Source organism: Pagrus pagrus (genome assembly GCF_965226575.1).
Source record: "Pagrus pagrus genome assembly, chromosome: 20".
Lineage (NCBI taxonomy): Eukaryota > Metazoa > Chordata > Actinopteri > Spariformes > Sparidae > Pagrus > Pagrus pagrus.
The window spans coordinates 14,928,547-14,952,007 of NC_140207.1; the positions used below are offsets into that span (position 1 = coordinate 14,928,547).

Sequence of the window (23,461 nt, forward strand, 5' to 3'; positions counted from 1 at the left end):
TTTGGTAGATATGGTGGCACACACTGTAGGCAAAAATCTGATGTTGCGCAATATTCGGGTACATTTCTTACAACAACTTGATATCCAATGCCTCTCTCTTATTGTATATTTACATTTATAGTAATTGTTGAGAATGTAGTTTACTCTTCAATTAAAAACGATCCTTTGTTGCAACCAAATCTGATGGATTCTTGCCAAACAGATTCATAAAACATCTTACCTCACTGATAAATCATTATCAGATGTTTAATGTTCAATCCTCTTAAATCTCAATATCATCATCAGCCTTATATATTGAGTATTGGTCAGGCTTCAGAGTTCATATATACACGCAAACACACAAACTCCAGCACATAAGAGCACGACTACACAGCAATACTGACATGGATACATACATTCAGACTCATAAGCAGTAATTAGAAGCTAAACACACATGTGCATGTGTTTCCACCTACATATTTATGGATGTGCTGTGTGTGGCTCAAGGGTATGTTACCCTGTAATGATGTGCTAATGAGCAAACATTTCATATTCATTAGGATATGTACTGTACACACACTTACACACTTACACACATACACACACACAATATGCAGCCAACTTCCTAATTAAAAGAGAAATCATACAATGGGACCTTTTGACCTCCACTGTTTCACTCCTTCACTGTGTGTGTATATGTCGGTGTGGATTCTACATTACTGAGTAATAATTCACTGCAGATAAACCTGCAGTATGTATACAGTTACAGGAGTGAACATGCACTATGCATATATATGTTCTTTTAAGCCTGATCCAACCACATTGATAAATTCCCCATTTACACCTACAGGCTTCACATCTGCTGCACCGCTTTCTTCCATTATCATTGTATGAGTGGGTTAATAGAATGGTATGCCCTATATCTTTGTTTGTCTGTTTCCTGCTCAACACTGAAGAGATCCCCAGAACGATCTTTACCCACTCCATGTTTATTACTTTAGGATGCCATTTATATTGGTTTTAGATGAGTATTTTTGATTCATAAGGCCTAAATGCCATTTCAAAAGCCTCCCCTACCCACCAGAATTTCCAGGGGGGGGAGATATTATCATATAAATCCCATTTTACCGGCCCAGTGCTTTATATCTGTTGGGTTACAGCAATGTTTTTTTTCCCTGACTGTCTCTCTTAAAGGTCCATAATGGGTTTGCTTCAGAAGGATCCCTGCATGGAAATTGTTCTTGTGTATTGCAATAAGCAAGAGTCTACAGTAATTCCTCACACCTACGTGTTAATGTAGAGTATAAATCAAAAAAAGTAGCGCAGAGCAGGAGCAGTCACATTTCAGAAGATAAATCCTGGCTAAAGTTTAATCAACACTGCAACAAAATCAGATGCAAGAAAACACACTCTATTTGAACTGTAGCTGAGGTCTTCATACATGCGTGTTTGTGTGTACTTCGTCGTTATATTTGTATTTGTGCCAGAGGGACATTTCATTATACTCATTAAATGTTACCTACTGTCTTGGCAGGTGAGCGAGGCTGGTTTCCCTGTGACAGGTGTCGCACACATGCAGCGAGTGGCAACAAGCAAGATGTCGATCCATGAAGACACAGGCGAGGTAAAGAAAAGATAAACAAAGTAGAAAAGAAAGACAGAACAATCCAACCATGAGAGAATAGAGGAAAAACATGCAAAACCATAAAGAAAAAAGTGTGAATGTGAGCATTAATCATGAGGGAAATCAAAAGAACAGATGGTGGCATTAAATGAATAAAATGTGGCAAGATTTATAGTTATGTGCATGTATGAAGTGAATTGGTGAACTAAAAGTTAACAGTCTGAAGTAAATGACAGCAGGCTGATGGTATAACATTTACTCTCAAGGCCATTAGAGCAAATGAGCCACTGTGCAGTAAACACTAAAGCAATCAAATGCTTGATGAGGAGCATATTGATTGAGAAAGCGAGAAGGAGATGATACAGAGACGGATTTGAGAACAAGTTGAGCAAAATAAAGCTCCCTGCTGTATCCTACTGTGTTTATGTGAAATCGTACAAACAGATCTATCATTTTTGAAATTCTTTTTAAGTTTCTAGATTGCATTGTTTTTTTCTACTTCACTGCCTTCAAACAGCCACATCAATATCAATCAGAGACAACGTGTGAAACGGCAGAGGATGTTACAAGGAAGAATCAGGCGAGTTCAGACAAAATCTTGATGCCTGCAGGGCTCTGCCCACTCCTTTCCAAATCTCTCGATCAAACACAAAAGGATCCCTATCTTTTGTCACAGGCCAAATCTAAACCACTTCCCTTCAGTGGCCGGGTCACTTCCTGTGTGTCACACTGTAACTTCCCAAAGCAATCCTCAAATGAGGATTACGAAGGGATTAGACATCAGATATGAGAAGGTGCTGTCACCTCTGTGGCTGTTGTTACATACAAAGCTGTGGCTTCACTACAGGAACTTTTGCCAGGGACAACGAACTCAATGTGTTTCTACAGCAGGGAATAGAAAGTTCCAGGGACATTATTGGTAGTAATTTTCAAAGGGACATTTGAACATTTCTGATTGGTCAAGCACTCACAGCATTTTATTTCAGCAACCATTTTTTAAAATCCCTAGCCGCAAACCAGTCAGGCATATGAGAGACAGGCTGATGATGATCATTGTATAGTTGCATGCAAAAATGATGTGTAAAAACAGCCGTCGCCTTTTCATACATCTCTCATACAGGGTTTTAGGCCACAGTGGTTCCTTGAGTTCCTTGAAAATACTCCAAGGACAAAAGTTCCAGGTACTTATGGTGAGAACACAGCTCAAGTCTTTCTTCTCTTTCCCCCTTTCTTCCACTATCTCCTGTGTTTCTCACACACAGCAGGCCTGAACCGGCTCCTGTCTCCCTTTCTACAGAAAAGCCAGAATACACATATGCAAATGAGGTGACGGCCGAGGCGCTATCTGGAAGCCGTTACGTCCCCGGTTTCATAGCTGCGAGTCGCGCAGTGGCGAAACCTCTCTCGCCCCCTTTCCATTTCACTAAATGAAAGTACAAATACACTGAGAGGCAAATTGGGACATGATAAGGTGAGGATGTTTCAGCAGCGTTCAAATCAGCAAAAGTGATGAGACGATGGAATTATATTCTAAACGGGGATCAGGGAGGGTAAGGCTATCACATCGGGACGCCTGATTGGACTTTGGAACAATCTCCTTTGGGCAGAACTTTTTCCATGAGACAGTAGGAACTCTGTGATCCGGCTCAGCACTTTCTCTTCTATCCGCAAATCCCTAAAACTATTTTAGCCCTAGAGTATTGACAGCTCAGCACAAAAGGTAGACAGAGAAAGAGAAGCGAAAGCATAAGGAGAAAGCTGGACAGATCTTCTGCCATATGAACTCTTGATGAGCTTGAGAGGTGTCGTGTGGAGAGGAAGATGAAGGCATGAGGAAAAAGCAGCCCTCTCTAACAAAATGAGGGCCTGATTTGGTGTGATATTACGGGCTCGATCTGTCTGATACAGTTTGTGTGCGTGTGTGTGGCAAAGTCAGAGGGTTGATATCGTCTTTGTGCAATGACAGCTTCTTAATCCTAAAAATATATAGTCAAAGTATCAAAGGAACGACCTCTACGGTAAGCGAATTAAGTTAGTTTTAGTCACATGCCCTCACAGCCAGCACAGACGCTAAGTTTTAACGTTATTAAAACTCTGATCAATTATACGGATGAGTTTCATGTGTGCATATTCTAAAACATGAAATGTGTGTGTGTGTGTGCTGGATTAACAATAACTCAATTAGCAGTGGCTGTGGCTAAGCTGGACTGAAGCCTCTTAAGAGAGAAGCCAGTGATTTCCAGGAAAGGCTGCTACATCTTTAACTTCTAAAACAATCCACGCAATGGATGTCTGTATCTGAGGGCAGCATTACTGCAAATACAGACAGCACAGATAGTTTATTAATTTAATCCAATTACATGAATGATGTGTACTTAGGCATTTGCTTTCCACACATAAGAGCTCGTAATTACAGCGTGTTTGTCTCTGAGTTTCCCTCCTACACAAAGGGGATATTAAATGTTCAAATTGCAAAAACACTTTTGTATGTGACTCATTCTTAGGTTGTTTTGTTTGGATTGTGTGTGTGTTACTTACCCACGTAGAGCTGGCTGAACAGTTCAAGCCGTGTGTGCCCCTGTGCAGGAGCGAGCTGAGATGCCCGATACGTCTGATCCAGCTGAAGGACTGCCTCTTTGACGTTTCGCTCGGCCATCACGCGATGCCACTGGTCGTCGTTGAGGGGTGTGGCAGAATGTACTGTCAACTCCACCGGTCCGTTTCCGACGTCGAAGGAGAAGGAGACGATTTTAGGAGCTGCAGAGAGAGTGCGAGACAAAGAAATACACTCAGTTCACCTCGATTCCGAACAAACATCAGAACTTTCTAAAGCGCATAACTCCCTGTTTCTGTCATAGTCCACTCTGCAGGTAAATATGCGCTCAATTTCTAATCTAATGGCTCATTTGTTTCAAGGCCATTCGTTTGGCTGTTATAGATTTCAGCTTTGCAATACACGACTGCTCACAGCTTTGGACAGGACTAATCTCACAGACGGTCAATAGATGCCAGGAACTGTTGGCTTTGCATGACATAAAGTTGTATCACAGCAGTTTCCATGTGTTTTTTTTTTTTGCTGTTCTTGAACATTTCGAGTTGTCCCCTCGACGAGTGAGAGATGAAAGAGTTGAAGAGAAATGACTGTGTGTAGATGAACAAAGAAAAAAAGAGAAAGGAATGAAAAATGAGTGCAAAGAACAAAATGGCCTTGTTTTTCTGCACGATTAATTTTCATTATCTTATATTAAGTGGATCTGTGTGTGTGGTTTTATTTTTTAATACTATTTTCATCCCACAAGGGGAAATTGTTTTTGTTATTTTATCACTCACATGCACACCCACACACAGTGTATAGAGGAGGATGAGTGAGAGGGCTGCCACAAGCAACGGCGCCCAACGAGCAGTGTTGGGAGTCGGTGCCTTGCTCAAGGGCACCTCGGCAATGCCCAGGATCCACTATGAACCACTATTCTCCATTACTAGTCCACATCATGCTTTTTTTGGTCCGAGGGGGATTTGAACCGGCCACCTTTGGGTCCCCAAGCAGGGCTGTGTGTGTGTGTGTGTGTGTGCGTACGTGTGTGTGTTCGTTTGGGATATGTTATAAGGAATGAGGCAAGTTGAAATACCGTAGTTCAGTAACCTAATATTTCAACAGACCAATAGGGGGCACTGTTATAGTGTTGATTGATATTTCAGAATTACCGTGTGTGTCTGTTTCAGTCTACCACCTGTCCATTCCAGATGTTTTTGCTACTGCATTGTTGAAGTCAGGGTGTCTGATGGCTTTTAACCTCTCTGCAGCAAACAGTGTATGTGTGTACGTTATGTCAGAAAAGGAGAAAGTACAAGGAAGTATACAGTATATTTAGGTGTGTGTTTGTGTATGTGTTTTTTGATGCTGTCCTTGAAGTGTCAATTATATTATCGCATTGAGGGTGTTGTTAGTTATGTAAAAATTGGAGATAATCCTTGTATAATGCAGTCCAATACAACAGCATCTTTAACGATGACCTCAGCAGTAAACTTACAGGATAATTGAATTGAATTCATTTCTGAAAATGTCGACATAAACTGAACGTTAAAGTGAATTTATGGCTGAGCAGTTGGATTGAAAGTCATTATATTGTAAAAGTGTACCTAATAAAGTGGCCACTGAATGTACATCTTTATGAATAAATTTTAAAGCTGAGTGGCACTGCAAGACACTGTTGGTTTTTATCCAAGTCAGACAGTACGTCCTTGTTTCGGACAACACATTCACTGTGTGGGGACGGGAGATGTTGACTGAATGCTTGCCCCTGCAAAATATCTTTCTGCTTTGACCCATGAAAGGAATGAAGCAACAATGGGAAAACAATGAGGGAATTATTTTTGCTGCTGGAAAGACGATTTATAATTGTCAAATTAAAACCCAATTTGACTCTTTTCCTAATGTCTGGCACCACTGTGAGGCCGCTGTATAAAAGCTATATATTCTGGGTGCTGCCATATGGCGGTTATTGGCACCAGTGTGCTGCAGTCATAGAGATGATATATAACCACTTCATAGCTCTATATGTTACTGCTTCATTATAGCTTCATTAGGCTCAGATATTAGAGTGGATAATTTTATGTAGTAGTCAATGGGGAAATGAACTTTCTTCTTTCCCTTTGCCCAATCAATATGCCTGGCCCTTTTCTCATTTTCATATTGCTTTCGTTTAATTATCTCTTTTCACCCCACCTATTCTTCCATTCTTCTAACTCTCGCATCCCTTCTACTATACACATCTAGTTTTTTTCTTCCCTCTCTTTTTTGTTTATTCTTCCATTTTTTCCTCTCACTTCTTTGTTCATTTTATTCTTTCCTCCTTTTATCCACCTGTCCCCTGAGTCCACCCCCGTTTCATATGTATTATTTCCTTCATTCTTTTACTCCTTCACAGTTTATTCATTTGTTTTGTTGATTTATTTCTTGCTTTCTTGCATTCACTAACACAAGTCTTACCAGTCACTTTGCCCTCCCTCACATCCTCCCATCTATCCATCCATCCATCCTCCCTTCCTTTACTTTACTTTCTTTCTTGATCCCTTTTCCAGCAAACACACCAGAAATCATCTCAGCAAAAGCATTTCTGGATATGCTGAGTGCATTAACCCATAAGATAAATCTGAAAAGTGCTTAAACATTCAACCGTTCACAATACACAACACAACACACAGCGGCATGCAGGCAAATAGAGGCATGTGCACACAGTAAGACACAGAGTATAAGCCCTCTGACAGGCTTTAGTACACTGAATTAATGATGTCTGTATGCACAGAGCAGGTCTGCAGGGCAAAGAGGAGCGACATCAGTTATTTTAAATGCTGTACGAAAGCCAAACATATATCAGAATACCACAACAGAAACAAAGCTATAGTAACACCGGACGGCATGTGAGTGTGTATCTGTGTTTGATTACTAGTGTGTTGTTTTAGAAGCACAGCAAAGCAAGATGGATGCCCTACAACTTTCTTTTTTATACTCTGTCCGCAGGCAGAAATGAAAACTAAAGTGCCCTCAGAGCACAGCGCTTGCCTCATTATTTGCATAGCTGTGATGGATGTTGTAAGTGTTGATGTGTGTGTGTGTGAATGTAATTCTGTGTGTGTGAGAAACACTTGCATGTTGGCCTGGAGAAACCCCAGCAGAGCTTTTTATTTTTGCTATTTGGTTTTCTATTAATCTTTTAATATGGAGGCTGCAAGAGCCAAATTCTAAATTATGCGTCAGCACAGCACCACCAAACAATGATAAATAGTGAAAGAGATTGTGTAACGTGTGTGTCTTTGTCTTAATGATCGCTGCTTGTGTGGATTGTGCATATATGTGGGTGTGTGTTTGTCTAATGTGAAGTTTCATTTAGCCGTTTATCTATTTTCTGATGGCTGGTAGTGTATTATCCCTTCGATCTCTTTCCTGTTACACTTGATAATTCTTCGTATTTAGCCTTTTTGCTCTGTGTTTTCCTCTCCTGGGACAACTGGAAAACTCTGGCCTCCTTAAGGAGGCAAACTCTCTTTAAGTGCAAGCCAGACTCGGAGTGCCACAGCAAACCTGCTGCTATTGAAGCTGAAACAAGATTCAAAGAAACTTCTCAAAAGCTAAGCATTTCTTTGTGAAAAAAGGCTCTTGAAATAAGTTCTTCATGCTTACCAGTGAAAAACCTGCATTCACACAATGCAAGGAACGCTGAGTATTTCTGAGCGTTATTTGGAATAGATGTATTGAGATAAAGATCGACTTCTAAAAAAAGTAGTGGTGGCTAGATGCTTTTGTCAGTAGATGACGAGATGTTATAACAAATCAGACGGACGTCTGACAACTTTGAGAAGAGCTGCTAAACTTCAGATGTAAACTTTGTGTCTGTCTCGTCTTCACATAAAAAAAGCAATAATAGAACTTCATAAGCCGAGGTCTCTAGCGGGAAAAGTACATTTCTCAGCGGGATCCGAGACTGAAAGCGTTTATAACATTTGGGCAAGACTATCACTAAAGTTGCAGCCCCTTAAGGGCTCAGAGCATGGCACATACATACTTTCTGCTGAGCTTCAGAGCAACCCAGAAATCAAGCATTTCTGTATTTAGGGACCTTCCTATGTGTCCTCAATCCTGTTACCAGTTCAGTTCACATGGTTCTGAAAATGTCTTCAATGCTGCCCCTCAAATGTGTCTATGCCAACTTCTCACTTTTAAGATTCAAAGAGGAATAGTGCCCACCTGAGTCTGCTAAGGTCACAGTAATGTGTGCTTTGTACAAGGTCGCGTGTGTGTATGAGTTCCTGCAATAGCACAGCTATGCTATTCTGGCCTAATGCTAGTCATTTCATGCCCTGACGGGATTGCAGCAGATACAGTTTTTGCACCAGTGAGAGGGCAGGGATTATGTGTGTGTTTATGTGTGCGAGTGTGTGTTTGTGTGCACGCGAGTCGTTCTGCGATCGTGTGTCTAAACGTGTGCTGTGGGGCAAAATGCAAGATGATAGCAAGGGAGAGGAGAGAGGAAATCGATGTGGGGGCATTTTGAAAGCCTCAGGAGACACACAAACACACACACACACACACACACATTCCCTATCTCCTCTGGCCTGCTGTGCAGCCGTGACAGACTAGATACTTACTGTATCTTTGTGTGCGTTTCCTGTGCATGTTCCGAAGACAAATACCAACCCCCTTTGGCAAACTTCTCACAGTACTTGCATGTACAGTATAGTGTCAGCACATTGTTTTTTTTCTGCAAGAATAAATGTGTCCATATAGAAAAGGCAATTTAGCTGAAGAAGTATTTGGGATATAAAATAAAAACTTTCGAAACTTTTAGGCCACAAACCAGCAGACATAATTCAGTGTAGTGGCTTTAGAAAGCACTTTGGCCGGCCGTTGACTTTGTGTCTATTCACTGCTTGGCTTTTTGACACAAAATGGTGGGCAAGACACACCAGCAGGAAATGGTGAGCGAGCGCAATGTTCAAATCCATTTGAATCCCAATGAAATGCAATTAGTCTGTTGTCTAGCCCTTCTGTGCCCTGAACCCCCTTCACAATACAGCACGACGATTAACTTGTAGCCCGGGATTTTAACATTCTTGATCAGAGGGGCTTCACTGAAGCTGCCGGGGTTGTTAATTTGAGCCACTGGAACGAGATCACAGAAACCTGCTGCATGACATGTCAATCATAATTCTCAGAGAGGACTTAGAGATTGTAAAAAGTTTCGTTCTCCTCTGCCTTGTCACAATCTCTTTCATTTCCCTCATAACCAGCATGCACACATTCAGCACTGAAATACATGCAATTTACCCATTTAAGTGACAGCATTGTGCATGTGTGTATTTGCTGTGAAAAGGTTGTGTGGTGAACATTTAAGAGATTTGAGTGCTCGTATTTGCAGGAATGATTTTTAGAAAAAGAGAGAGAGAAAAAGAGAGCGACACACTGTGTCTGTGTGTGTGTGTGTGTGTGTATGTGTGAGAGCTTGTGTTTTGTCATCCCTGAAAATGGGTGATTTGGTTAAACAGAGGTTCATAATGGACATAATTATTGCACACACCAATTACCTTAAATAAATGATTGCTCTCTCTTGCAATCAGACAAAGTAGTGCACCATAATCAGAAAGGCAGTTGACTGTTGTGTGCATGTGTGTGTCTATGGGATTGTATGAGTGTGTGGTGATGTGTTGCACCCATTGCTATCAGACTGACTGTTGGATTAAAGCTCACACTAGACTGAATGCTGGATTTAACCTCACACTAGGCTAGATAAAGAGTGATAGTGAGAGTGAGAGAGACAAACGGAGAGACATGACAGAATCACTCAGATGCATCTTACATTTGAGTTCCAGGCGAATGAAGTCAGTGTTGCCCAGGTTTTCCAGAAAGACGCCGTAGGGTGCGCTGGTCTTGAAATAGAAGGAGATGTCGGCGCTGGTCTCACCCTGAAAGGTGGCGAAGTGCAGGTAAGATGACGGGGTGGTGAATGATGCAGCGTTCCAGTAGTTATCTGTGGAAAAAACAAACAAGAATCACAACTTTGAACTGGCCAATCCCACATGCATGTACCGTACCCTCCATCAGCGCTGTGGAAAAACACTATTACCCATTCTGATCTGATAAGCCGGAGAATAAATTCATTGTCAAAATGGTTTCATTTCAAATGGTTATGCATCCATTTTCATTTCATTCCAAAGAGCTATCAATCTATTCTGGATAAAACATTGTTATCTCACGTCCATTGTTTAATGTGGCTCATTTAATATCGCCTCAGTAAAAATGATTCCATCACCTAAAACTGTGGTTTAAACATAGCCTGTAATTTCCTGCAACTTCAATAGTATTCAAAAGAAAGTTGATCATATCGCAATATCAGAGAGAAACCTTTTCTTTTCTCCTAAATGAGGACCTGAGACGAGGACAAGGGTACAGAGACAAAGTGTTGCGGGATTTTTGATGACAACTTTTCTAATGACTTTTATGAAGCGAAACCAGCGGCTGCTAATGAAGACAAAGTAGCAGCACGTTAAACAGCTGCTGATGAATTATCAGACTGTGGTTGATGAAGTGACTTCTCTCCTGTCTCCCCTCCTCTCACTTTGCCATGTCTCTGTCTCACTCCTATCACTCCCCAAAGATGAAGAGTAGGGGAGAAAGCAGAGGAGGTGGAGGAGGAGGAGGAGGAGGAGGAGAGGAGTGGAGAGGATGCAAAGGACCACTGAGGAGAGAGGACAGAAGAAGAGGAAAGAGGCCGCCACGGGTGAGAGGACAGAATACTGAAGAAGTGAGGGAAAAGGGGAGAGGTAAAGTCGTGCAGAGGGCAGATGGCAGTTGAGGAGGATGAGCTGGAGGAAGAGAAGAGTGAAGGCTAATGTGGTATCAGCTGTGTGAGATCTCTTTGATGCCTCAGAGGATTGGCCTCAGACCCTCAACCGTAACTCTGGAGGAACAGTGAACAGGAACGGTGGAGCGGAGGGGACAAATGTGTGTGTGTGTGCAAGGAGTGTGTGTTAGGACTGCAACCAATGATTAATGTAACTATCAATGAATCGTTCAATTGTTGTTCTTATCTGACTTTAAACGTTACATCTACAAGGATCACCAGAGGTATTCAATTTACGCCAGAAAACAAAGAAAAGAAGAAGATCCAAACAACGTGTGTCATTAAAAACGTGTCGTTGATGAATATTCTGTCGAGCAGCTAATTAATCAATTGACTTATCCCTTCAGCACCACTTTGCTTCCTTTCATGTGATTTTATACCCAATTATGCTGGCGAATGCACTCACATGTGTGTGTGTGTGTGTGTGTGTGTGTGTTTGTGTGAGCGCATGCCTCTAAGTGTAGGTATGCACCAGTGTCCATGCATCTGTGTGTGTCTGCTGGTTCAGTGCGATAAGCGCTCCCCAATGACAAGGCTGAGCTCCTCCCTTCTCCTCCTTGCCTCACATCCTGTCACCAGGGGCAAGGGCAGATAGCGGCCAAGCACGCACACACATCCACACACACATCCACACACAGGCACACATGGCCACCTACTGATGCTGTCTTTGTGATTAGTGTGTTTGAAGTTGGAATGCTGTTCATTTCTCTATGGGAGGCCCAGCCAATTATTGAACAGGGTTAATTGAGGACTAAACAGGAGGAAGTCTGCAGAGGCCACAGAGGCAAATAATTATCTGTTTACTAAGATGTCACATCATAACAAGAAGGAAAACCAGAGCCAGAAGTTGGTGACACTCAGATGTTCAATCGCTGACTGATTACAAAGGAACTGTTTTGATTTTTACAGTATACGGTATAGAGAGACTATATGCAAATGTATTTCTATATTTCTTTGGGGTACACTGCATAAACTAAATCCCTCATATTACATATCTGTAATAAGATCACAAATACATACAAAACACCATGAAATATGTGCTGTGATGTCTGTTTGGATACACAGAATGAGACTATAGAGCTCTGAGCAGGAGAGTAAAAAGAAGGCTGACAAAGACATAGAAGCAAGAAGGACACAAAGATATAGAAACACAGCCGGGAGGCGAGTCACGCTTCAGAGGGAGGGAGAGAAAACAAGAGGGAAGTGGGAGGTTGGAGAGAAAAGGACCCAAAAGAGATCCATGGTGTGAGAGGCAAAGGAGAGAACAACAAATTAGGGGGTTGACAGAAACTGAGTGTTGGAAAGAAAACAGTGTTAGAGAAATAAACATGGACGCCAAATCGTAAACCTCCCGTTGCTCCTGTGCCAGAGCCACAGATGCAACTGGTTGGCTAGGCACTGTGGGACATTTATCACGGCCATATTGAAATGTTTATCAAACAATGTTTAAAAAAAATGTCTTTTCTGAATGAGACACCACTAATATTACACTGTTAACCATAGTGCCTGATAAGCTTGTTAAATGTCTGTAGCCAGTTCTATAAAATGGGTTTGATATGAATGAACCTCTAACACACAGAACATGGTTAGATCGGCCTTGGAACACTTCATTCATGTGTAACCTGCTGTGGCAATCAAGGCATTTTTATGTATTCATATGTGGAAACACACATAAAACTTGTCAATGCTTAGCGACGGGTGCTTCAAACATGGGCAGTCTTCAAAAGGAATCTGAAGTGGTTTTCTTGACAAGCCATTTTTCTCTGAATGATTGGTTCTCAAGGTGATGCCAATACAGAAATTCTAATCCTGTTGTCACTTATTCTCCTGGATGCCCTTGGTCTCATTGTGTGGTGCGCCATTGTGGACAATACAGTATCTCAGATCTACTTTCAAGCTACCGCCTTTGTTGCTGAGCTACTCGACTGTTAGACATTTAATTTACTGCAGAGACAGGAGAGTGGCCCATAAATATGCATTTTCCTTTCTTCTGTAAAAGTATGGATCAAATGTTTTCTGGTCTTCTGCTGCTCTGTGTTGGCCTCCAATACCTCCTAGTTCACTTAGCCTTAAACTGCTATTTGAAAAACTTGACTATGCGTACAAAGACTGAGTGTAGCAAATAAAAACTGTGCAAACAGAGGCATCAGTCAACGTGAGGCTTTACAGCAGGGGTGCCCAAACTTTCCGGTGGAGGGCCAAAACTGAAAATTAAAGGTGGGCTAGGTCCAAAGGAAAGCTATAGAGCCCCTAAAGGACATGGGGGGAAAAAAATAAAATTAAAAGAGATACTTTCTTGTGCTCAAGGGATACTTTTCTCGTGAGCACGAGAAAGTCACTTTTAATTCATTTAAGTGTAGTTACGGTGAACTCGGACTGCATCATGATCAGGACTCACAATGAGGATATGGGGTGTAACGATTCTGTGAAAGCTGTCACTGACTTTATTTACAAGCTTTCATAAATCATACAATCCATATTCGCAGGTGGTGACGATGATCCAGATGAGATGACTGGAGAAGGCAGAGTGTGCGGCGGAGACTGCGCTGTCTCCAGTGCGTGGTGTGTGCCTGACAGCACAGTGTGTACACTGCAGCGATTTTACACAAACTACATGAAAACTAAAATCATATTTGGTGAAACATGAACCGTAGGCTATTCATTCTTTAATGCTTTTTGATTTAATCTTGGATTTCTACCATCGATTATGATTACTGGATCAGTTAGTTACCAAAGAGTCCGGCCATCTCCGCTGCGCTCCAGGACAGGGAATGTGATGATGGCACCGTGCTCAATGGGGACACATTGAACTGAAAGGTGTTTATGGAATAATAATTACACTTCACTATAAACTCAAATACGGAAGTGCAACGACGCGAGTAACACTGCTGGTTTGAATGTTTATGAAAACGCTCATGAAACTCTTCTCGTGAGCGTTTTCATAAACCTCGAATTTGTAATAGCCTCGTTTGTGCTTGACAACTTTTTTTTTTTTCCCCCCATGTCCCCTTAGGGGCTCCATAGAAAGCAGAAAGCATCTATTGTATTGTACTGTTTAGATGAAAAATGGTACTTGAATCCCAAATTTCCTTAATTGTTATTTGATTAAAATAACAATTAAAAAATATTTTTAATTTCAATTCTTTTTTTTCTTTTTTTTTTTTCTTCCACTAGAAGCATGTAGCTGACCGCACTGAACATTATGGCTGGCCATATTTGGCCCTGCTTTATAACATTTCTCCTCTTGTTTGTTAGTGTAGTGATGTTGGTGATTATAATTTAGCAACAACACAATCTGTGCAGAATTTCACAGCATGTTCCACTTGACCACGTAAGCCTCAAGCACCCGTGCCAACATCATGTGGTCGACAACTACTGACTGGACTGCACGCAATTTGGTACAAACATGTAAGCGCGGTTGACCCAAGTTAACACCCTGCCTGTATCAAAAATTATGGTCGCAATCAAGAAAAACTCAGCACACCTGCAGCTCCCCTGTCCTCTTCTTAATTATCATTAATATTATAATGTTTTGCACTCCACGACTAGATGCTCTTCACAGACAGATGTTTCTTACATGCATGTTGTGAACATCTCTTGGACCCATCGACTCATTTGACTAAAACGAGCTGCATTAAACAGCTGCGTGCTGACCTCTGGATTAGGCCACAGAGACTTGTGTTAAAAAAAAAAGGCCTCAAGCCCACTGAACTGTTGCAGCTGACATGATGTGAGATGTGGTTTGAGGTGAAGTTTGGGTCTGGAAGCCAACTAGATGATTCATCTGTCTATGCTTGACCAGATGGGTTATGTGCCAGTACCAGCAGATGGTAAGGATGACTGACTGCGCTGTCTCAGGTCATAAACAAGGACATTTTCAGGCACACACACAAACAAGCACACATATAAAATACATGCGCATACACATTAAACATAGGCATTCTTGTATACTGTTGGCTGCAGGCAGAAGAGACTACACTTAGTGCCATAATAGCTCATAATAATAACCTCATCCTTGCACATCGTGCATTTACTCACAGTTTGATAATCCCACTGTCGATCATGACATTTGGGGGCCTGCTAAATCACTTATTACTCAGGCTGTTGGAGCAAAAACACGCAGTGCCATCTCATTTAACTTTTCCACTTGCGACTTATTGCGCTACTTACTTCAGGTGCAAAGTTGTTGGGAGGCTTTTTCATCAAAGTGCTAATAATAGTGTCATGTAATAAGGGAGGCAGCAGCACTTATCCTGGAAGGTGATTCATCTGACAAAGAAAGGGCCCCTGAGGGAATGGCTCAGATATTATTGTTTAGAACACTTGAACCTACATATATAGATCTGAAATGTTTCGCACTGTGGCACAGCACGCGTACATTTCTTCCTCGCTCATTTCTTAATTTCCATCGAGACCTGATTTTCATCTCATTTGTGTGTAATTGAGCCATTTGTGGCGTGTAATTTTTTGGTCTAGGTACGGTATATTCACAGGAATATAGCATTTGAATTATCAGGTAATTTGTGTCTGTCCTTGGAGGCCTGCAAAACCTTTATCAATCTCACTTTGTAATTAACTTCCTTCTCATTCATTTTTAGCACTAAACATTCAGAGATGTAATCATATAAATGGAGAAAAAAAGTTATTTCTCTGGTTGGAAGTAAGGAATACATGTACGCCGTCTTTCATTAATGTAATGCATGCTAAAAATTACATGTGCATGCGGGACTGTAAAGTGCTTTGGGTAAAAACCTCCATCAAGTCAAATACAAATAAGAGAATAAACCTATGACCTTTCTTGTCGATGTTTTTGATGACTTGTTCATTCCATGTAGGCAGCCACTTATCCACTTGTGATTATGTGCATTTACAATATTAATGTAATACAAGGCTTATTAATTTTAATATCATTATGTATAGAAAACGCACCGGGTAAAAATCACCCACAAGAAAAGTTAAATCATAAAAAACTTGCAGTGCAAATGGCATTTTTAAAATCTGTCTTTTACCAACATCTTTGTATTTTTTACTTTAAAAAAAAAAAAAACCTTAAGTAATAACCCTTACTATCTATTTCAGACTATCTTTAGACTGACATCAATTATGTATACAACGTATATATGGGCATATGAACAGTGACAAATGGGTACAAACTAATTAATTAATTTTGAACTGTCATAGGTGACCCTTGTAAGCTTTCATTTGGGGCCAGTCTTGAGAACAAGCATGCCTCATAGCAGGTGCATTACATTATAATAATAGAATATGTGTTGCTTTGCTTCATTTGCTGTCATTTATTTCCATTCCCATCTATTAAAATGTCCAAACCCTTTTAACATCAATAAATGGAACTAATTCCTCTCTGTCTGCCTGTGACTGTATAGGCTGCCATTAAACTAGCCATGGAAATGGGCTTCATTAATGCTAGAGCACGTACTGCACACACACACACACACACACACACACACACACACACACACACACACACACACACACACACACACACACACACACACACACACACACACACACACTCTCACTTGTGCCCACTACAGAAATACAGACTGTAACACGCACACAGAGGTGCACATGCACACAGACACATAAGTACTCCTGTGCGAAAACTTTCCCTGACTGCCCAATACATTAGTCATTTGCCTATGAAAACCCATTATATGGCAGCCAATCATCATTGGTCTTACTGAGACAGAGCTCCATGCACAGTATGAGTAGCATCAATCATACAAAGAGCACCTATTCACGTGTGAAATTTTTAATATATGTTTAATATGCCTTAATGGGCCAATATATAATGTGTGCTCCATGTTCCGGTGTCTTGGCCAGCACTATTGCAAACATACTTCAAAGTCATTTTCATTTTAAAGTTAGTTTGTTAATCTGGTCAGTCCATAAAAGAGGATAACTCTCCCTTTGTCTCTCAAACACACTCGGACACACTCAGTGGATAATAGAGTGAGACAAAGAGAATATGGCTCCTTCCAAGTGACAGAAGGATCCATCTTTGGTAATTGTGTCTGCCATACTGCTACATGATAGAGCCACACACACAAACAGATGTGATGTCATGGGTCATTAAATCATGGTTTGTTTATATGTTGGCAGCTCTGTGATGACGGGACATTAGCGAGAGTGGCACCAGATTGTTGATGAAGGTACCGTAATGAGTGTGACACCAATGAGGAGTGAGGGTAGGTGTTCTGTCATGTTCTGCACCCTCGACAGAACCAGGCCACTTCCTGTCTACCGGATGAATGGACGGATGTACTGATAAAAATGACAGTGAAAAAGCATGTGTACGCCATCTACGGTGGTCTAAGATATATCCCTTTGCAGTTTAAAATGCAGTGTTGTCTCTTTGCGGCAGAAAGTGCATAACTGCACTCACCGTCCACTGAGATTGCATGGCTCCACTATATTATTCCCTTTACTATGAAAAATGAGCAGCCAATAGATAATATATGAAGCATTATTATCGTAATGATCATGCTGCCTTGCACTAAAGATTAAATCCATGTTTGCTTTTCCTCTCGACAGGATATTACTTTCTACAAAACCTCTCTGGTATTTTCTTACATCACACAGCAGATGCCGAAGTTTCTACTTCTCTATGCTGCTATAATCTATTTCGTCTTAGGAGACAGCAAAAATAAAGAGAAGAGGATGAGGGAGGCGGAGGCAACCTCAAAAGACAAAACCACTTGATTGAGGAGCTCGCACAGTTGTGTTCTGAATCCTCTCAGTGGGTAATCCATTTGGGATGTGAGAATAATTGAGGTTGCTTTCATAAGTGTAGTTTGGTTCACGTGTTCCTAAAAAAACTGAGATACACGGAAATACCTTTTACTGTAGACTGTTTCGTGGTCAGGTCACAATCAGGAGGGATGAAAGAAAAGACTCGTAGTTGGCCTGAGGCATATTAAGCTAACAAAGCATATTCTTGGCTCCGAGCCAATTGGTTTTCTACTCCACACAACGTAGTGTGACATACATCCGTTTTATGAACTGCAAAAGCGAATAACTAAAGGACGAAAAAGCAAGGTGATCACAAGGTTGGAGGTTAAAGAAGCGTTTGTGGAGAGTCAACTCTAACACCTTGATTCCACCAGGCACTTCTCTACGACCTTGCTTGTGCAATGCACTTTTGCTCTGTCCTCATCACGGCCCGACTGACCTCATGTCATTCCTGAGCAGTTTTTGGCCTGCAACAGTATGTGGATAGTGCTGTACATTACACGTGGCATCCATATGAACGCCAGGACCTGAGGTTTCCCAAAAGAACACTGCAATGTAATAAGATTATCAAGGTTATTCACTTCACCTGTTAGTCCTTTTAATGATCATTTTGAGAATCACCTTAGAGGGTTAGATAACCATTGGCGATATTAACTGGTCATTCAGTGCAGCAACAAAATTAGCTGTCAAGGTACATTAACCAGGTGTTGACCCTGGGTGGCGATAATTAAATTGCTGCTTTTCTCAAGAGTTGACATTTGTGGTGAAGTAGAACTGTGACTGACATGTCTACGAGCATCATCCTGCACAGTCTTAAGTTGCCTTGCCGACACCCCTGGTGTGTAGGTTCTCATAGAAAACAATAGCTGTGGATGTGAGTCACATGCTGGTGTGTGTTTTTTCAGCCCTAAAGCTTCTGCTAGTAATGGGAGCCATTCTTTGTGGTTGTGAGGCTTTACATCATTAGGATAAGGTTTCCATCATCCATTTGACTTTTATGAGTTTGTGTGAAAGCCCACTCTGATTCAGAATGAGAAATGTTTCATTTACCCAAGTATAACAGATGCACCAGGAAGGTGAGGCAATTAATCCATGCCGACCTGACAGTCCATGCTGTGGGACTGACACACCGCAGGTAGGTTCAGGACAAAGTGAAGCAAAGTGAAACAGCAAAGGTTCAAGGGTTAGGAGGAGAGGAAAGTGGTCAAAATGATAGAGCGGCAGAATCTGTGTGTGTCTTCCAGTTGACCCAATGTCCCACAGAGAGCAGTGTGCCAACACTGATTAGAAGAATAGACAGGAAGAGAAACAGCGAGGAATAAACTGCCTCCCAGTGTGTGTATGTGAGGGTTTCTGCAGCATCTGATGTCTGATGTTTACCTGAGAAACAGCCAAAAATAGAAGCACAACATAGATGCGAATAAAATAGTTAATTTGGCCACACACACATACAAAAGCATCAATGCATGTGCCTGCAGACCCAAAAAAGAAAAACCACACCCACACACCCCATTCATATATAGTAATTTTCCTGAGTAGAAAGACAGAGATGAAACAACAGTTTCTCTCATTGATGGAACAATGCGAGCATGAGCAATGTGTTATTTTCACACTCAAGTGCAACCCAAGAATAACAATGTGTCCAATTGTACTCCGCTATGCATGAAGTGTTTTCTCTGGTTCTCTCTCACGTTAGTTTTTAATTAAGGCCCCATTCAAACCATCAGCGGCAAATTCTAATTGTCAAAAGATGTTCGTTACTTTCCAAAAGTTTAGCTAACAATGTCTGAATGTATTGTACAGTTCAAGACATACTAATAATGTTTAATTTCCATTGGGAATAAGGATGAGGAAAGATGAAAACATTTCATTCCACATGAGGATAAAGATAATTAAGACCAAAGCAGCTTTTTTTCTTCCTCTCTGTTGGTTAAGGTCACATAAAGTAGCCCATATTGTGTGAGAACATACCTTTTTCTTTTGCATTTTAGTAACAGACTCAACTCCTTACTACTCCTTTTCTTTCTATCAGCCATAAAGCTTAGATGTGTGTAAGCTGAGCAGCATCTTTGGTGAAATATTATAAAAACAAACATGGATGTCCCTAACTGACTGCTTCCACACTGTAAAATATTGGTGGAGTACACCACCATGCACACCATGTACCCTTGACTGGAGTCAGTCCTCCCCTAGTGAATGGTACAGTTATTTTTACAAACAAAAAGAGAGACTACTATCATTAACCATTCTCTGTATATCCTTGCTTGAAATGAGATGTTTTTAAGGTGCAGATAATGTTAAGCTTTCTATGTTGAGCTCCCTTTGCAGCTGCATTAAGCTGCACAACATGCACCTGCCACTTAAAATAATCAATTCAAGTAGCAATAGGAGTGTAAGTGTGTAAATGTAGGCAGATATCATCCTCACACTCCTGGCACTTTGCTCTCCAGTATTATACAATCCTTCCAGCTTCCCCCTTTTACATACCTGAATATGTCAATAGTGAGGCAGACAGACAGCATTGACTATGGTTTCTAGGTAATTTTTACCTCAGTACAAAAAATGCAGTGAGAAAGCGAACAGAAATGAATGCAATATTCTCACAGTTCATTTATTCAGTCTTTTTTGTCTCTATTTTAGACATATTCCACTCTGGTTTTAGGTTACTTCCCTATATGTGAGGCAGCTCTCCCGAGGGACCTTCTTTGGATAAAAGATATAGGAAAATGTGATTGTAGTTGTTTTTAGATTGTGTTCTATTTTCCATGCTGTACTACTTGACCTCCTCTAGCAATAGTATTTCAAACACAACACTATCATGGTTCAACAGGCATCATGGCGCCAACTTAATAAGCAAGACGACCTTTATCTACTACTATACTGTTTAGCCTGGAGACTTTTGTTGTAAGCACTGTCTCATCTACTCTATAAAGTCTGCCACGCAGTAAAATGATCACACATTATAAACGATTTTAACAGTGCTTTCAAGCACCACTGACAATCTGACCAGGAATTTCCAACAGCTTAACATCTGATAAAAAAATGTCTTTGTGCTCTTCCAACCGTTCTAAAGCTACACACAACATCAGCAGGGGGATTTTAATATGGGCTGTATTAAAGAGACTGGAGGTGATCTCTTGATTCAACCTTTGATGAGGCGTTCGCAAAGGTTATGCAGTCATGCTTCTATATCCAGCTGAGATGTATTTTGAAAATGAATCCCACTCCTCTCAGCGGCTGACTTGGAGGAAGTCATTAACACACATACTGTATTTCCTCTCAATTAGGCCGTTGTAGTGCAGATCTCTTGCCTCAAAGGTTCCTTTTTCACCTGCAGCTTATCCAGAGTCCTTACCGCACTTTAAAGATCTTTCAGAGTTCTGAAGCACAGTGTGAGTTAGCTACTGGCTACCTTACTGACCTTTTCATGCTCTTTCCTCCTTGCAGTCCAAAGTCAGGACTCATGGGGGATCTAGGTTGTTATTGTGTATTATTCATTTCTTAAGCTACATCAAAGCAACACTGTCCACAAATTTGGTTTCAGTGCCACTTCCTGTGATAGATTCCTTATCCGTTTTTAATTTAATTGTCATGAATTACTTAGCCTAATTTTGAAATCAGTAACATCCACTATTATCAGCACAGCAGGAGCACTTATTCAACCACACTGAATTATCAGCTAAAGTTTCTTATTATATGTCCCAGATTCAGTCATTCATTTAATAAATTTCAAACACTTTGTAGCCCCAATGCACCAAGTCAATCGTCATTCTGGATTCTAGCATGGCTCCAGTGAATATTTGTCCAGCCAAAACGGCTTAAGATGGCTGCAGAATGTTGCATCAACAGCTACAACTCCACAATACACACGTACATGACGCAACACTTACTATCTCCTTGGCAACGTAGCGGTCCAACAGTCAGCTTGGCCTCAGAACCCTGTCTGTTGGTGTCACCCACAGCAACCTGGCTGACTGGCAGATGCTCTTTATACACCAGGAGACCAGAATCTTCTCTCCTGAGTGAGTTGAAAGAAACATGCAGACAGTGGAAAGAGGAGAATCCAGGTTAAATACTGTTAAAAATCTGCAACTTCTGCATCTTCTACTTGTATTTTGAACATGTGTTCGAGTAATACTTGTAGTTTGTGTACAGTTTGTCAAAGTGATACTGATATGAAGGGTAGGCTACAGTTGAGAATGGTAAATTTTAGGATGGCATGGTGAACCTGTATTGCAAATGATAGCTGTTAAATCATCTTACATTAAGCAAAGCAATGGTTCATACTACTTAACATACAGTACACACATAATGGAGGATAGGCATGGTTTGTATGTAATTGTATCGTATCTATCGTACTGTATCTATTGTTATCAGTTGTAGAGGCATTGTGCAGAGCCATGTGAACCAGTTTCCTATACAGATGGATCCAAAAGTCTGAAAACACTAGTCAAGATACTTCTATTTTGCATTTGCTGAATGTAATTCCATTTTATTAAAATTTTTTAAATTACAAATGATAAGTTGAATCTTAAAAATCAGCATTTGGTATAGGGCTGATTGCTGTGGCCAAATGAATTCATGATAACGATATTATCGCGATATCTGTAGAAATTTGGGGAAAGGGAAGGTTGAGAGAGTCTGGACCCATAACATCGCCGCTGGATTATTGACACTATATTATCATATGTGTACTATCAACACAATATCAGCATTTACATTTTTAATATCACAATTAACGTGAATATCTCAATATTGTGTCACCCCTTAAATTTGTACACCCCCTGTTTGCTTTATTGACAGCATGCTCTCCAGCTGGCATGGACTCCACAAGTTTTATGCAAGAACCTGCTGACTCATGTTGTCAGTCAGGACTCCTTGGTCTTCTTTGGTCTTCAAGTACTTCTTGCAAAGCTTTGATGTGTGTTTGGAGTCAATAATCCTTCTACATGAAGAGAGATATTTTCAAACTGGTTTCAAACTTTTGGATCCCGCTGTATATATATATAAGTAATAGTATATGTGTGTGCTGTGTGCATAAATAGAATTCTTGGGGAAAAAGGAAGATGGTGACTTACATGATCGCGATATGACAATACATTTGCCCATGTGTATTAACATCTACAGTATTTTTAGCACATTAAATTGCAACTTATTTTTTTCTTTCATTTCATTTCTTTAGTTACTTTGAGATTGTATGGTTGCATACAATATTGCATAATAGTTTGTACTTGTATATATATTTTTTAGCTTTTGTTACTTTTGTACATGATAATAATAATAATAGAAATGAGAGGGAAAAAACATAGGTCATGTTGTAAAGACTTAACATAACATTACATAATAGTTAAAGGACGGAATGTATGAAAAAGACAGCAGTAACACATATAGCGAGTGATTAAATAGTAACAAAGGACGGATGCATGGATGAATGGGTAAATGGATGGGGCGGTATTTAAATTAATCTACGGATGAGAAGGGGAGTGTATGTATTACAAACATTGAATATTTAAATGCCAGCCTTCAAAGTGGGAATGAGTTTGAATAGGACGTGTTCCTAATTCGTCACAGAACTATTTGATTTGAAATTGTTAGCAATTCATTGCAGTTTGGAAGTAAAACAGTAAGAATCCAATTTATGGCTTTGTGCCTTCATATGTGTTTCTATGTGCTGCCTAAGTATGGGTAATGAGTGGAAATAGAGTTA

The 23,461-nt window shown here is 40.6% G+C and overlaps 1 protein-coding gene across 1 annotated transcript in view; it reads right to left on the reverse strand.

Moving 5' to 3' along the window:
• cntnap2a (contactin associated protein 2a) overlaps positions 1-23,461 on the reverse strand; it is a 316,263-nt gene that overhangs the window by 33,428 nt on the left and 259,374 nt on the right. Inside the window, exons 17-19 of the mRNA XM_084340352.1 lie at positions 21,645-21,772; positions 9,958-10,128; positions 4,142-4,360 (exon numbers count right to left, since the gene is read on the reverse strand). Coding sequence (XP_084196478.1) covers positions 4,142-4,360; positions 9,958-10,128; positions 21,645-21,772 — 518 coding nt within the window. The remainder of the gene's footprint in view (positions 1-4,141; positions 4,361-9,957; positions 10,129-21,644; positions 21,773-23,461) is intronic.